The 13,127-nt window shown below is 31.8% G+C and overlaps 2 protein-coding genes across 2 annotated transcripts in view; one reads left to right on the top strand and one right to left on the bottom strand.

Moving 5' to 3' along the window:
• The first annotated feature begins 2,126 nt into the window (after window positions 1–2,126).
• On the top strand, window positions 2,127–3,408 carry LOC108735249. The gene is made up of 4 exons (XM_018467120.1): window positions 2,127–2,217; window positions 2,738–2,932; window positions 3,004–3,255; window positions 3,317–3,408. The coding sequence occupies exons 1-4, from the start codon at window positions 2,131–2,133 to the stop codon at window positions 3,368–3,370; spliced, it is 588 nt and encodes a 195-aa protein (XP_018322622.1). The 5' UTR covers window positions 2,127–2,130; the 3' UTR covers window positions 3,371–3,408.
• Window positions 3,409–3,603: 195 nt separating this feature from the next.
• LOC108735205 overlaps window positions 3,604–13,127 on the bottom strand; it is a 69,934-nt gene continuing 60,410 nt past the window's right edge. Inside the window, exons 4-15 of the mRNA XM_025978169.1 lie at window positions 11,731–11,914; window positions 11,146–11,298; window positions 10,773–10,888; window positions 10,547–10,712; window positions 9,937–10,059; window positions 8,105–8,253; window positions 7,860–8,040; window positions 6,193–6,425; window positions 5,639–6,139; window positions 5,275–5,400; window positions 5,071–5,218; window positions 3,604–4,527 (exon numbers count right to left, since the gene is read on the bottom strand). Coding sequence (XP_025833954.1) covers window positions 4,353–4,527; window positions 5,071–5,218; window positions 5,275–5,400; window positions 5,639–6,139; window positions 6,193–6,425; window positions 7,860–8,040; window positions 8,105–8,253; window positions 9,937–10,059; window positions 10,547–10,712; window positions 10,773–10,888; window positions 11,146–11,298; window positions 11,731–11,914 — 2,255 coding nt within the window. The 3' untranslated portion in view covers window positions 3,604–4,352. The remainder of the gene's footprint in view (window positions 4,528–5,070; window positions 5,219–5,274; window positions 5,401–5,638; window positions 6,140–6,192; window positions 6,426–7,859; window positions 8,041–8,104; window positions 8,254–9,936; window positions 10,060–10,546; window positions 10,713–10,772; window positions 10,889–11,145; window positions 11,299–11,730; window positions 11,915–13,127) is intronic.

Here is a 13,127-nt window from a genome sequence, read left to right as displayed (position 1 = left end):
GAGGTAATCCCCTATAAGCTAGTTACCCCAACTCTTAGTCAGTCTGCCCTTAACTTGACAGACGATTGTCATAAGACAGGAAACGATTGACACATTTAAAGGAAATGCCTCTAAGAAGGACCTTTTATTGTGTGTTATAGTGGCTATTTTTTCTTTGTAGTCTAAAAGTACTTTAACTTCTCTAATTAATACACAATATTTTTATTAATGTTATATATTATTTATTTCAGCAATTTATCGACACTTCAACTAAGTAGAGAACAACGATTTTCAAAATTGTAATTAGTTCTTTTAATCTATAAACAAATTAATTATGATTAGGTATTACAATATTAAAAAGAAGTATTTTGCATATTCGTATCTATAATTATTTTTTTTCTACTATTTCTATATATAGTCAGTCTACTGTCTACCTATATGAATTATGCTAACGTCTACTGTAAGGGGTTTCTCTGTTTATTTTTTCGTGTTTATTGATTAGTGCTTTTAAGCTTTCAAAGCTTTCTTGCATCAGACAGCTGTCCGCACTTCCACGCCAGAAAGGTTGCATAAGCCTTTAGCGAGAGGGGTAGCAAGTAACATTGAAATAACACTATAGATGGCGTCATTGCGGATTTTCCATGAAAATGCGTGGAAAAACGCGCCAGTTACAAAAATCTGTTATTAACAGGGTGTAAGATCATACGTATTAAACAGATTTTTGAACAATTCTCGTTATCGTACTTACCTGATTATATTTATTTACTTTATTTCATCATCTTACACACAACTAATTATTAATTGCTAGATAAGCATGCGTTCTATGCAATTATTTTGTTCTTAAGTGATTTTCATGCTCTGTATGATCCCATAACAATACTTTTTTTATGATCATATAATGTTCTTAGATAATTCATTGAATGACGTAATTTAATAACAAAATTTATCACTGATAACTTTCGTGTGATGGCTTCATTTTGAATAAAATAAACCCCATAGAAGCAATATTTTTTGGTAGTGTTGTACAGTACATTTCATAAAAGATGTAGGAGTGCCCATATAAGAATTTTTATATTACATTTAATAAAAATGAATATGCGTTGGTATAAATATGTTAGTGCGTAGTATCTTCATGCCTCCATAAAGTTTTACGCTGATTCAACGGATATCTCATTCCTGGTTTATGTGGGTCAAGTAAAAGTCCAGATATAAAAAATACGCTTCTCATAAGATAATCTTAGGACGCGAAAGCATGACCGAGGTAATTTACTTGTAATACCAGAGTTCAGTGAAAATATTAATTGACTTCTTCGGTTTTCATAGCGTACTCCTTCATATAATTGAAAGTATCAGATATATTACGCTTTATATACACCATACAAATTTATTACGAATTACCCCGACGAAAAAAAAAACAATAAAAATACCTACCTCAACCAGTCTATTACTTCGTAACTATTTTTTAAGACACACTATATACCTATCCAAAATTTAATAGCCTTCTACAACTGATAAATAAATAATAAAAACAGTAGTTAAGAAATATGGAATATTAATTTGAAATCATTTTTTCAATTTTTTATTTACCCACTACAAACTACCTCAAATTAATGAGGGAAAAATAATAAAAAATAGGATTTCATAGAGTTGTAAAAATGCACAAAAATTTTATATTTTATTTAAAAATGCTGATTAGTATTTCGACCACTAAGTGGTCATCTTCAGCGCGATAAATGTAATCTTTTATTTTATTCAATAAATATTTTGATTGCGTTCTTTCCCTGAAAAAGTAGCTAAACATTAGCGGTAATTGTAATTAATAGATTTCTTGACGCTACTTTTCGAAGTTTTAAAATGCAGCGATTTCCACAATTAATACTTTTAATTATTATTTAATCCTCTGTTATTACCTTCATTATTGTTTGTAAGTTCAAGGAAAATAGTTTGTGATGTTAGGGAGAGGTAAAGATAGTAAAAGGCATTCTCCAATTTAGCGCATCGTGTATAAAGCGCATTTGCTGCACAGGTAATGTACAGATAATAGAAAGTTTAACATCTTCTCCGTTAGAATGTACCAGTTAGCAGGCGTGGTAAAATGTAAAAGAATCTTGCACGATGTTAAATAATAGTTAAATACCTGCAAATCGAACTATGTCACGAACGAGCGCATACCTTTTTGTGATAAGTGGTTTGATAATAGTTCTAACAGCAGCGGAATTTTTACCTAAACATAGAAAAGTAAGTAAAGAAATTAAACATCATACATGCGTAAAAGTTTTGCTGGTAAAACTGAACAATTCTCATAAAAAATTTTCACTTTTTGCAAAATTATCGTTCTTTAATTGATTAATTGCCTTTTTTTAAATGGTGCCATTTATTTTATTTTTTGTACATATGTACGTAAGTCAAAAACGTCTTGTACATTTATTTTAGGTTATTACAGTGATGCCTTTGTGTAAACAAATCCAAAAGTGTTTTGTCCTAGAGATACACATTATACGGTTACATATTCAAAGTAAATATTTATCTTATTGGTGATCTAAATGAGAAAACGGGTTAGCAAACAATTCCGAGGAAGTGTAATTTGTGAAGACTTAAAAAGGCGAGATGTAATAAGAGTAAAAGGAGATGACGTTATTTGCATACAACACGCCAAATTTTACATTCACTTTTACCAGCACGTGATTTAATTTACTTTTTTATTGATGTAGTCACACACAAGATATTGATGTGATAAAATAATTTATATGTCTTTTAGCAAAAGAGGCAATTGTTTCGAGAAAATGTGCTCCCCGATCTTGGTGGTAAAATTCCAGAATTCGCTTACCGGCCCGATAGAATATCTCTAAACGTTTTGAACCAAAATGGGGTTATCTTCAATGGGTTTGTCTTAGAACCATCTCGAAACGTATTTAAATATGATACTAAAGTGAAAAATCCCGATGTCCTTCGGGTAGGTTAAGTTAAAGCCAAAAATATACATATAATTATGCACAGTTAGAAAATATAAAATTATTATTTTAGTTATCATATGTTGATAATAGATCGGTATTTACAAAGGGAGATTTAGGATCATCTAAAGATGCATACACAGCGTACATATTGCGACACCCTTCAAATGCTCCCACGCCTGTAATTTCGACAAAATACAACAATTATCCTGTGACACCGTACTCGTCCTTGAAATTAATTTATCGATTTAGGCAGGAAACCAAACAACGACAAACTGATCCTTGCTTAAACGACATTTTCCCAAAAGATTGCCTAGGCGAAAGTGTGAGTAAATTCGTAATATTTTTTTCGTTCATTTGGTAAAATAATATTATTCGTGTTTTAGATATTTAAAGAATTCACTCCATATTTGCAGAAACTGCATGAACTTTATAGATAGATGTTTTAATTTTTAATACCTAATAATTTTACTAATTAAGTGTTATGTAATAACAATAACAAATATTATAATTATTGCCATGATTTTTAAAAAAGAACGTATTAACAGTAAATTATTTTGTTTGTTTTTTTTTTAATCACCCTTGCTGCCACTGTCAATAATAAGCCGGTATTCTTTAAATAATTTTATTATCACAGATAAAACACATTTTATAAGCATTGCCTCTAAGAACAAGTACCAATCGTCATTGACAATTAGGTGCTAGATTTACAGGACTAGCAAGATTACAACTTTGAGCATATCTCAGGAAAAATATTCGTCAAATATTTTGCAATCCATAACTAAGGTGTACTTTAAATAAAATACATATAGATTTTTTAACACCGGTGTACCTAGAAAAACCTAAAGATTGTGTGTTAGATACAACAAATGGAGTGCACCTGTTGACACTACATTTATACAAATGAAACCAAAAAAAAACATTTAATTTTCTCAAATCAAGTAAAGAAAAATCACATTTTCCTTTGTATCTGTTATACCTTGACAGTTTACTTGGGGGTGTCCATAAACAAATATAGCTTTGTAAGGGAGGGGGGTTGAGTAAAAGGCTATTGTGAACCATATGCGGGAGGGAGTTGATGCCTAAGTGTTTTTTTTTTGTTAAATGAAGTGAAACTTCTAATCAACGTCCAACATTTGCTGTTATCTAAAATAAAATTCTATGGAAATTTTATTTTGAAAATATTAAGAAAACCGTGTTGTTCTGGGGAGGGGTCCATAGGTATATAGTTTATCGGCAGCCCCTTATTTAGATCGCACAGAAGAACATGTATCATTTTCATTTCAGCCTATTGTACCATAAGCCTTGGTATCATACAAATGTAGTGTCGACAACATTTTTTTCCACCGATACAACAGTTAACAACGAATTTAACATCAGATCTGTTGATATTTATTGTGTACATTATTAATTTTTCTTTTTTTACAAATAAAAATATAAGAACACTACAAATAGTAGGCCTGTAATTGACCAGAAATGGGGTTTCGTTGACGAGTTGTGAGTGGGGGTTGTGGACCCATACTTTATGTTCCAATGGTTCACTTGAGCTTTCCACTTCACCCGGAATTCCGGCATTTTTCTACTAAACGAGCGCAACCTTCAATTAAAAATGAAAGACAATCAAAAAGTAATTACTCTTAATTGTAAATAATTAGTCGAAGAGGATTCAATATACAGGTTCGATGGCTGTGGTACACGATTGGAATTCCTACGGTCAATCGACGTAGAGAGTTGTTGATCGACGACATTCACATTCCTTCTTTTAGCTGCTTTTGAGCTGATACTGTTGAAGGACTGGGCCAATCCTGGACCACAGTCTCGAATTCAATCCGAATATAATACATACCTACCTTAACGGCATATACAGGGTGTCTCACGGTGACCGCCCATTAGAATATTTCGGAAACTACTTCGATTCGAATTTTGAAAATTTAGGTTATAGTGTTATTGGGTATGCTCTCCTCAATTAAAATAACGACATACATGTAACACTTTCGGTTATACCAGAAGTTGACACTAACTTCGTTATTTAAATGGAACACCCTGTATATTATAACGGTTTGGAATTCTACTTATCTTTCTTATAATGCCAAAAATTTCGACTTTCACGTAAATAATTAATGTTTATTGTTATACAAACCTTATAACTACCGCGTTTATTTTCCATTGCAAATTGTAAACTTTGTCGCTCAAATTTCTAGAACAATAGGTGTCTAGAAGTTTACCACAATAATCCTTGGCGTCAGCCTTATATTCGCATATACTAATATTCCATGAGCTGCATGGCCCTTAAAAAAAAATCATCTATTCGCATTAATGTATCTTAATATTGACGAACACATACGATTGTGACTGGAACTTATTTCTATATCTAGCTGGCGATCTACATTGGAATGAAGAATCCATCCACAACTAAGATAAAAGTATTGGTTGAAGTGCAATTTAGAAATGTTTTTGGGTGTAATTTCTCCTAGAAAACAAAAACATGCACGTACAAATTCTTGGTCCAAAAATTCCTGAAAACTTTTATAGAGAAATCAAATACAGTGAGTACTGCAGTGGCGTAGCGTGAATTTCTGCCACCCGGGGCGAAGCTTAAATTTACGTAAGGTGTTAGGTTAGAGCCATGGCCCCCTCCTCTCACGGTACGCCACTGGAGTACTGTTCGTCATTGAAGGCTGAAATCACAATTTTGGTTCAATACTGACCTGAATGTAACGTGTAAAATTTTTCTCCGCAAGAGGTATCCTGATTGAATGAATATGACGCAGAAAAAGTAAATCCTTTATCTTTTCCTTTATAATCGGCGATAGAATAAATAATTGTAAGTGTTTTCCAAGAATAGACACTAATAGGGAACCAGTCCTTCTCGAACTGGCCACAAACACATCCAACATTAAGGCCATTTTCATCAACTATTAGTAAGTGATCTACTTCATCTAAACTACTTTGTGGAACACATAGACAGCCGGTGATATCGCCGCACTCTGTCATACACTGAGCTTTTTTAGAAACATTTTCCATTCCTAAAATGGTTAATTCGACACTTTGATTCGCTGACGGTTTGAACACTTGTTTGCATATCAATCTTCCCACTACGAAAAAATATTTGGACGTTGGGTTCTCCATCATTCCAGCCAAAGGACTTTTTGATCCATAATAAACAACATCGCATAAACTTTCGGGTTGCATAGTTCCGCTTATTTGTTCTAAAAATTATTTTTCATTTCAAATATTCCAATACATCAAAAATTATAATAACCATCATGGAAGAAATATCGAAGACTTATGAATTCAGCTTCGTCGGTGGATTGGGGGGCTGTAGGTCTTCGCATTATGATCACCATGATGTTTCCTTTAGATAGATAAGATCTTTGACTGGTTGATGGCGAAGTACTTTGACTAGTCTCTGGACTACAAATCCTATCCATAGGCCTTTTCGAATCTTCCATATAACCATTGAAAACTTCTATTACAGATTTACAGGAAGGCGCTCTACGAAATTCAATGAATACATTGAACTTTTGATTATTTTTAGGATAATTTAATTGTTTATAATTTATAAGCGTGTGTTAGAGTAAAAGAAGGGCAAATTTAAATGACGTATGGGACTCTGAAAGATAAGTCAAATGACTAGAGAAAACGGTTTTACCTGAGACGATAATTGAACAGAGAGATATGTACAACATCAGTAGGATGTCCTTTGAAAGTCCATCGGCATAAAGAGTGCCAATCGAGTTCGCGTGTATCAAAGTGACCAGATCTGGTATTATTACCAGATATCAAAATTTCACATGGTAAGAAATCTTCAGGTAGTGAAGTTGTGTAAGGCACTTGAATTAAAAGTTTATTAATTAAAAGAAATTTTGGTAATATATATATATATATTATTCGTACTTGTGCTTTGAAGCGTAGAAGTGGAGGGTTTATATAGACTAACACTCGGACTGGTTATAGGCAACGTTACCGAGGCATCTTTCTCATAAAAAGATAATTTTGCTTTAAAACCTCTATAAAAATTGAATGGAGGTATTTTTCTGCCTGATCTAAAAACAATAATTATTATTAGGTAACCAACTTTTGCAATTATCCCTAAGGAGAATTAAAATCTAGATGCTTTCAAATAAAAGGTATATGCGACTCAAATAGTGCTTTTTCCAAAATTGAATGTCCCATTCTTCATTTTCTCAGGGCATCCTCAATTGCTAAGAGAACAACTATTCATTTTCTGAATTTTCAGGACCTGTTTCTGGATGTTTCATATGACACGTAAGGAAACGTCGGCATCTCTTATACAACCATAGACTTCAAAATCAAAATAGGTAGAAATTGAAAAATAATCTTCCTACTTACAGCAAATACAAAATACTTATTTCTGTTTTGCATTTGAATACTATTTTGATAAAAAGCATTTTGTATTTTATGTAAAATACTTATCCAAACGTATTTTCAATTTGCAAAAGATGCCCGGAAAACAACGTCAAATTCTAAGTCTAATTCTATTCAAAGTCTTAAAATAATTAGTTATTAGATAAGCCTATAGCTAAGTAAACTTATTTGTCTCATTACGATGTGTAAAACATCAGAACCTAAATGGGGTTGTAAATATTTTTTTGATATAAAAATGTGTTTGTTTTACATCAATGAAATTCTTTACAATACCATTTTGGCATCAGTGTCATGTCTTTTTTCAAATTATAAAGGGTTCCAAATGCATATAAGGAAGCATGTATAAGAACTGTTATTAATTAAATTAAATTAAATATTACCTAAAGTATTTTTAAAATACGTATTTTGCATTTAGCATTTAAAATACGACAGAGAAATCTATTTTCTCTTTTACATTTGAAATGACAAATCAAAAAAGTAAAAAAGTATTTGCATTTTGTATTTAAACACTATTAAANTGACTAGAGAAAACGGTTTTACCTGAGACGATAATTGAACAGAGAGATATGTACAACATCAGTAGGATGTCCTTTGAAAGTCCATCGGCATAAAGAGTGCCAATCGAGTTCGCGTGTATCAAAGTGACCAGATCTGGTATTATTACCAGATATCAAAATTTCACATGGTAAGAAATCTTCAGGTAGTGAAGTTGTGTAAGGCACTTGAATTAAAAGTTTATTAATTAAAAGAAATTTTGGTAATATATATATATATATTATTCGTACTTGTGCTTTGAAGCGTAGAAGTGGAGGGTTTATATAGACTAACACTCGGACTGGTTATAGGCAACGTTACCGAGGCATCTTTCTCATAAAAAGATAATTTTGCTTTAAAACCTCTATAAAAATTGAATGGAGGTATTTTTCTGCCTGATCTAAAAACAATAATTATTATTAGGTAACCAACTTTTGCAATTATCCCTAAGGAGAATTAAAATCTAGATGCTTTCAAATAAAAGGTATATGCGACTCAAATAGTGCTTTTTCCAAAATTGAATGTCCCATTCTTCATTTTCTCAGGGCATCCTCAATTGCTAAGAGAACAACTATTCATTTTCTGAATTTTCAGGACCTGTTTCTGGATGTTTCATATGACACGTAAGGAAACGTCGGCATCTCTTATACAACCATAGACTTCAAAATCAAAATAGGTAGAAATTGAAAAATAATCTTCCTACTTACAGCAAATACAAAATACTTATTTCTGTTTTGCATTTGAATACTATTTTGATAAAAAGCATTTTGTATTTTATGTAAAATACTTATCCAAACGTATTTTCAATTTGCAAAAGATGCCCGGAAAACAACGTCAAATTCTAAGTCTAATTCTATTCAAAGTCTTAAAATAATTAGTTATTAGATAAGCCTATAGCTAAGTAAACTTATTTGTCTCATTACGATGTGTAAAACATCAGAACCTAAATGGGGTTGTAAATATTTTTTTGATATAAAAATGTGTTTGTTTTACATCAATGAAATTCTTTACAATACCATTTTGGCATCAGTGTCATGTCTTTTTTCAAATTATAAAGGGTTCCAAATGCATATAAGGAAGCATGTATAAGAACTGTTATTAATTAAATTAAATTAAATATTACCTAAAGTATTTTTAAAATACGTATTTTGCATTTAGCATTTAAAACACAAGGAAAACAAAAATTATTTTGTACTTTACATTTGAAGAAGCATTTGCATTTTGTATTTAAATACTTTTAGCAAACCATTTCGCAATAATTTAAGAAAAAAGCACTTTGAATTTTTCTTAAAATTATAATGGAGTTTCAACACGTCACGTCTACTACCGTTAAGTTTTTAAAAGGTAGTTCGGCGCACTAAAATTTAACGAGCAGTTGTAATTCCCGCAACATTTTAATATAAAGCATGTTACTGCATCGATGCTTTGATAATAGCCGGCGGTTCATATCTTGTAAATGGGGGTGTAATCTGTTTAATTAGGCTAGTCGCTTGTAAACGAATTTACCTATATGTATAGAGACATTAAACAACGCATTTGCTTGCGTGTATTTACTGACCAATTGCACAAAGTGGATATATGCGAATAAACAGCCAGTAAACAATTCGACCTCTTACGATTAGTCGATTATTCGATTAACAGGTTTACCAAGTAGTCAATTATTTGATGTCTGTCATACGGTTATTTATTTGCAAATATCTATAGACTTGATACAGATACAACACTAGTCGAAAATTGGAACGAAAGCCGTTACACATAACTAATACGTCGATCAAATGCAATTTCATTGGAGTTGTATATGTAATTACATCTCCAATTGACGACGATACAATTAGACGATCGGCTGAAGTTTATTTCTTAAATTTTTTAAAACATCATTAGCCTTTAATTCATTAAAACTCATTCGAGTAGAATTTGAAATAATTGACGAAAACTTTAGACAAGGAAATCGGATAGGAATCGTCAGACAAATAAAAGAAAATAAAACACATCTTTAATTGAAAATTGCAAATTAACTAAAATCTAGGTGCCCTCCCTTGAAAACTAAATTGGGAAAACGTATAAGTAATAATAATAATGTTACCGAAATTCTACTCTAATTTTTGGACCATAGAAGTTGAACACTTGTCTCTTGTATCCACAAAGAACCTCCACCGGTATATCGGAAAATCCCTGATAAATGGAGATATTATCTGTGAGGCATTGTCTAAAAACAATAATGAAATTGCTATTGTTATTAGTAGTAATCGATTATCGAAAATTATTTCGATTATTTAATCAATTATTAATTATATTATTATTCATACTCAAAATAATCGAAACGTAATCAGTTTAATTTCGATTGATTTGATAANATTTATCACTGATAACTTTCGTGTGATGGCTTCATTTTGAATAAAATAAACCCCATAGAAGCAATATTTTTTGGTAGTGTTGTACAGTACATTTCATAAAAGATGTAGGAGTGCCCATATAAGAATTTTTATATTACATTTAATAAAAATGAATATGCTGCGAATAATTAATGTCTGGTAATCGATTATCGAAAATTATTTCGATTATTTAATCAATTATTAATTATATTATTATTCATACTCAAAATAATCGAAACGTAATCAGTTTAATTTCGATTGATTTGATAATTTTTTTAGCCCTAATTAGATACTACCTGTTAGATTTTTGTGAAGACTTACTTATCGGGGGTAGAAATATAAAATGACACTCGGATCCAAACATTTTCACTTGACGTGCTTATAGTGTAAGTACAGTTAACGAAGGAAGGGTAAGGACCAGGGTAGTTTGGACTAGCTAAAGTACAACCAGACTTACAATTAGCGTCTTCATATAACCAGTCGCAATCTAAAATGTTATTTAATTATTCGACAATTACATGTCAGTTATTTAATCGCTGTCGCTTACTTGACGTTTGTAATTTCATTCCACCTTTTGGTTGAAATCCAACACTTTTATCATTAATTGACGTGAAACTAAAGAAAGCGAAGAAGTCCGATGGAGTTCTGAATTTTTCTGTAATACTAAGTAACAGAATTAGCAGACTGTCATATTTTCTTTGTCTACTTTTTTATTTTTGGGATTCTATAACAAGCCAACAAAGAAATACTTTTTTGAACACTCTTGTTTACTTTCTTGCACAAATATGTCTTTAATTCGAGACAGCACTGACTCTAGTAAACAACTTAATGCCTTTCTTTCAATTAAAACAAAAGAAATGCGTGTATGTATTTCTCAATATTTTTGGCTTGTAATATCGTTTATTTTTATATTTCTTTACCGAAATATAAGATGTGCTCGGCCTCCATCAGCGAACAAAACCAGGGGAGGTCGAAACCTTTCATCCCGATCACAAAATTGATCAAATCTCTTTTCGTCAGTTTCATTAACGCTATCAATTCCACCTATTAACTGTATATAGCCCCCTACACAACTAGAAAAATTCAAAACAAATATACTAATTTTTAATCAGGTAATTAAACAAAGTGTTTAATGGCCAAAGAAACTTGGAAAAAGTTCAAGGTATTGCGGAATTTCGTTAATGATTAGATTAGATTACACGTTTTACGATTACGTATTTAAATAAGATAATAATACAGCAATGCTTCCTCTAGTGGTTAGGGTGTGAACTTGCCCCAATCAGTAAACAGCAGTGGCCGCCGGGGCCAGAACCACTCGCTGTCCTATTAAGGACGTGACCGCTGACCCATACCATCCAAAGAAGTGTAATCATTTGGAAATATATTTGACAAAAATTAGTTTAAGTGAAATACCATTAAACACCCTGTTTAGATTTAATTTATTAGGGACAGTAGGTGATAATTAGTTGGCGCTTGCACTCGACATAATTAGGATAAAGGCTAACCTGGTTCCATTGAAGTATCCGATGTTCCTGAACCGGTAGAGTTGTATTTCAACCCTCTGGTGAGGTGTAGGGATCAATGTGAATATACAAACCCCGGGGCCGTCCAATGGTATCGGCTTTATTTGGCCGAATGACTTCCTAGACCGCTTCTGTATATCCGAACTTTGAATGGTGACATTGCACACTGAAAATACCCTATTTGTCCATTACTGTAGACCTGTTTATCATTGCTTTTTGTTGTTGCATGGCACATTAACAAATGAATTATAGCGGTGTTTGTCTACATTTGAAAAATCGTTATATATGTATATGCTCCTAACAGTAGGTGCTCTTTTTAACAGCACTTTTGTCCTCCTTTAGAGCATTGCTGCTTCATTTAATTTGATATATTCACACTTCGTATAAAAGGATAACGTATAGAAGTAATAAAGGATATTTCTCAATCAGCGAAACATGCGTCCTGAATATTAATCGGCAAAGATAGGGTTAAAGTGAAAATTACTCAAAATATATCATATAAAATCGTTCTTTCTCCTTGAAACAAAGAACAATGAAAATGCTACGATTTTAAGGATATCCATCTTCCTATTGATCATTATTCCCGTAGTTTGTATTAAATAAAAAGAATGAGTCACATTGATCTTTATGTGGCCTATTCATTAAAATATTAATTTCTATCTTACATTGAAGCCTAAGAAAACCAACAACGTGGGCGAAACTTCGGCTGTAGTTTTTTTAATAAATGTTCTTTTAACACCAATATTGCATTGACTTAAAAAACTCAATATCTGTTTTCCACTTCGTGAAAAACCAGTTTCTTTATTATCAAACTACGAAAATTTTTATTAAAATGTTAATATAAAATACATATTATTTTTCCAAAATTAAAAATAGCGGACGATGAGATAGATCAATTACTTAAAAAAGTCACTATTATTTTTTAAACTTATATAAGTCAGTCCTACAATCATGTACCTGTACTTTGCCGGTTATTTACTCTTTCATAACTGTTACGCAATCTTCTACCCCTATTTTCATTTCCGTTGCATTTTTAAATTTTACTCTTAACGCGCAAAAATGTGAATTTCAAAAATAAAATATTTTATATATATATATAGCTTACTTCCTCCACAATATTGTTGTAGACCACACTGAGAGCATCGAGTTGGAACAGCACTTCCACAGTGACATCCCCCATTTTTCTCACAACACGCACAATCGTTTGACGTGGTGTTAAAAGGGCATTGACAACCGCGTAAACTTTTTGTCCACAAATCGACCATTCCTGTAATAATAAATTTACGATTTTTTTAGAATTGATTAAAACGATCTTCACGGCTCTAAAATCCGACAGTGTTTCGTTGCTGCAGTCGCTGTTGCATTAAATTAATTGTTTC

Source organism: Agrilus planipennis, unplaced genomic scaffold (genome assembly GCF_000699045.2).
Source record: "Agrilus planipennis isolate EAB-ADULT unplaced genomic scaffold, Apla_2.0 scaffold15, whole genome shotgun sequence".
Lineage (NCBI taxonomy): Eukaryota > Metazoa > Arthropoda > Insecta > Coleoptera > Buprestidae > Agrilus > Agrilus planipennis.
This window is presented reverse-complemented; position numbering and strand designations above follow the sequence as displayed.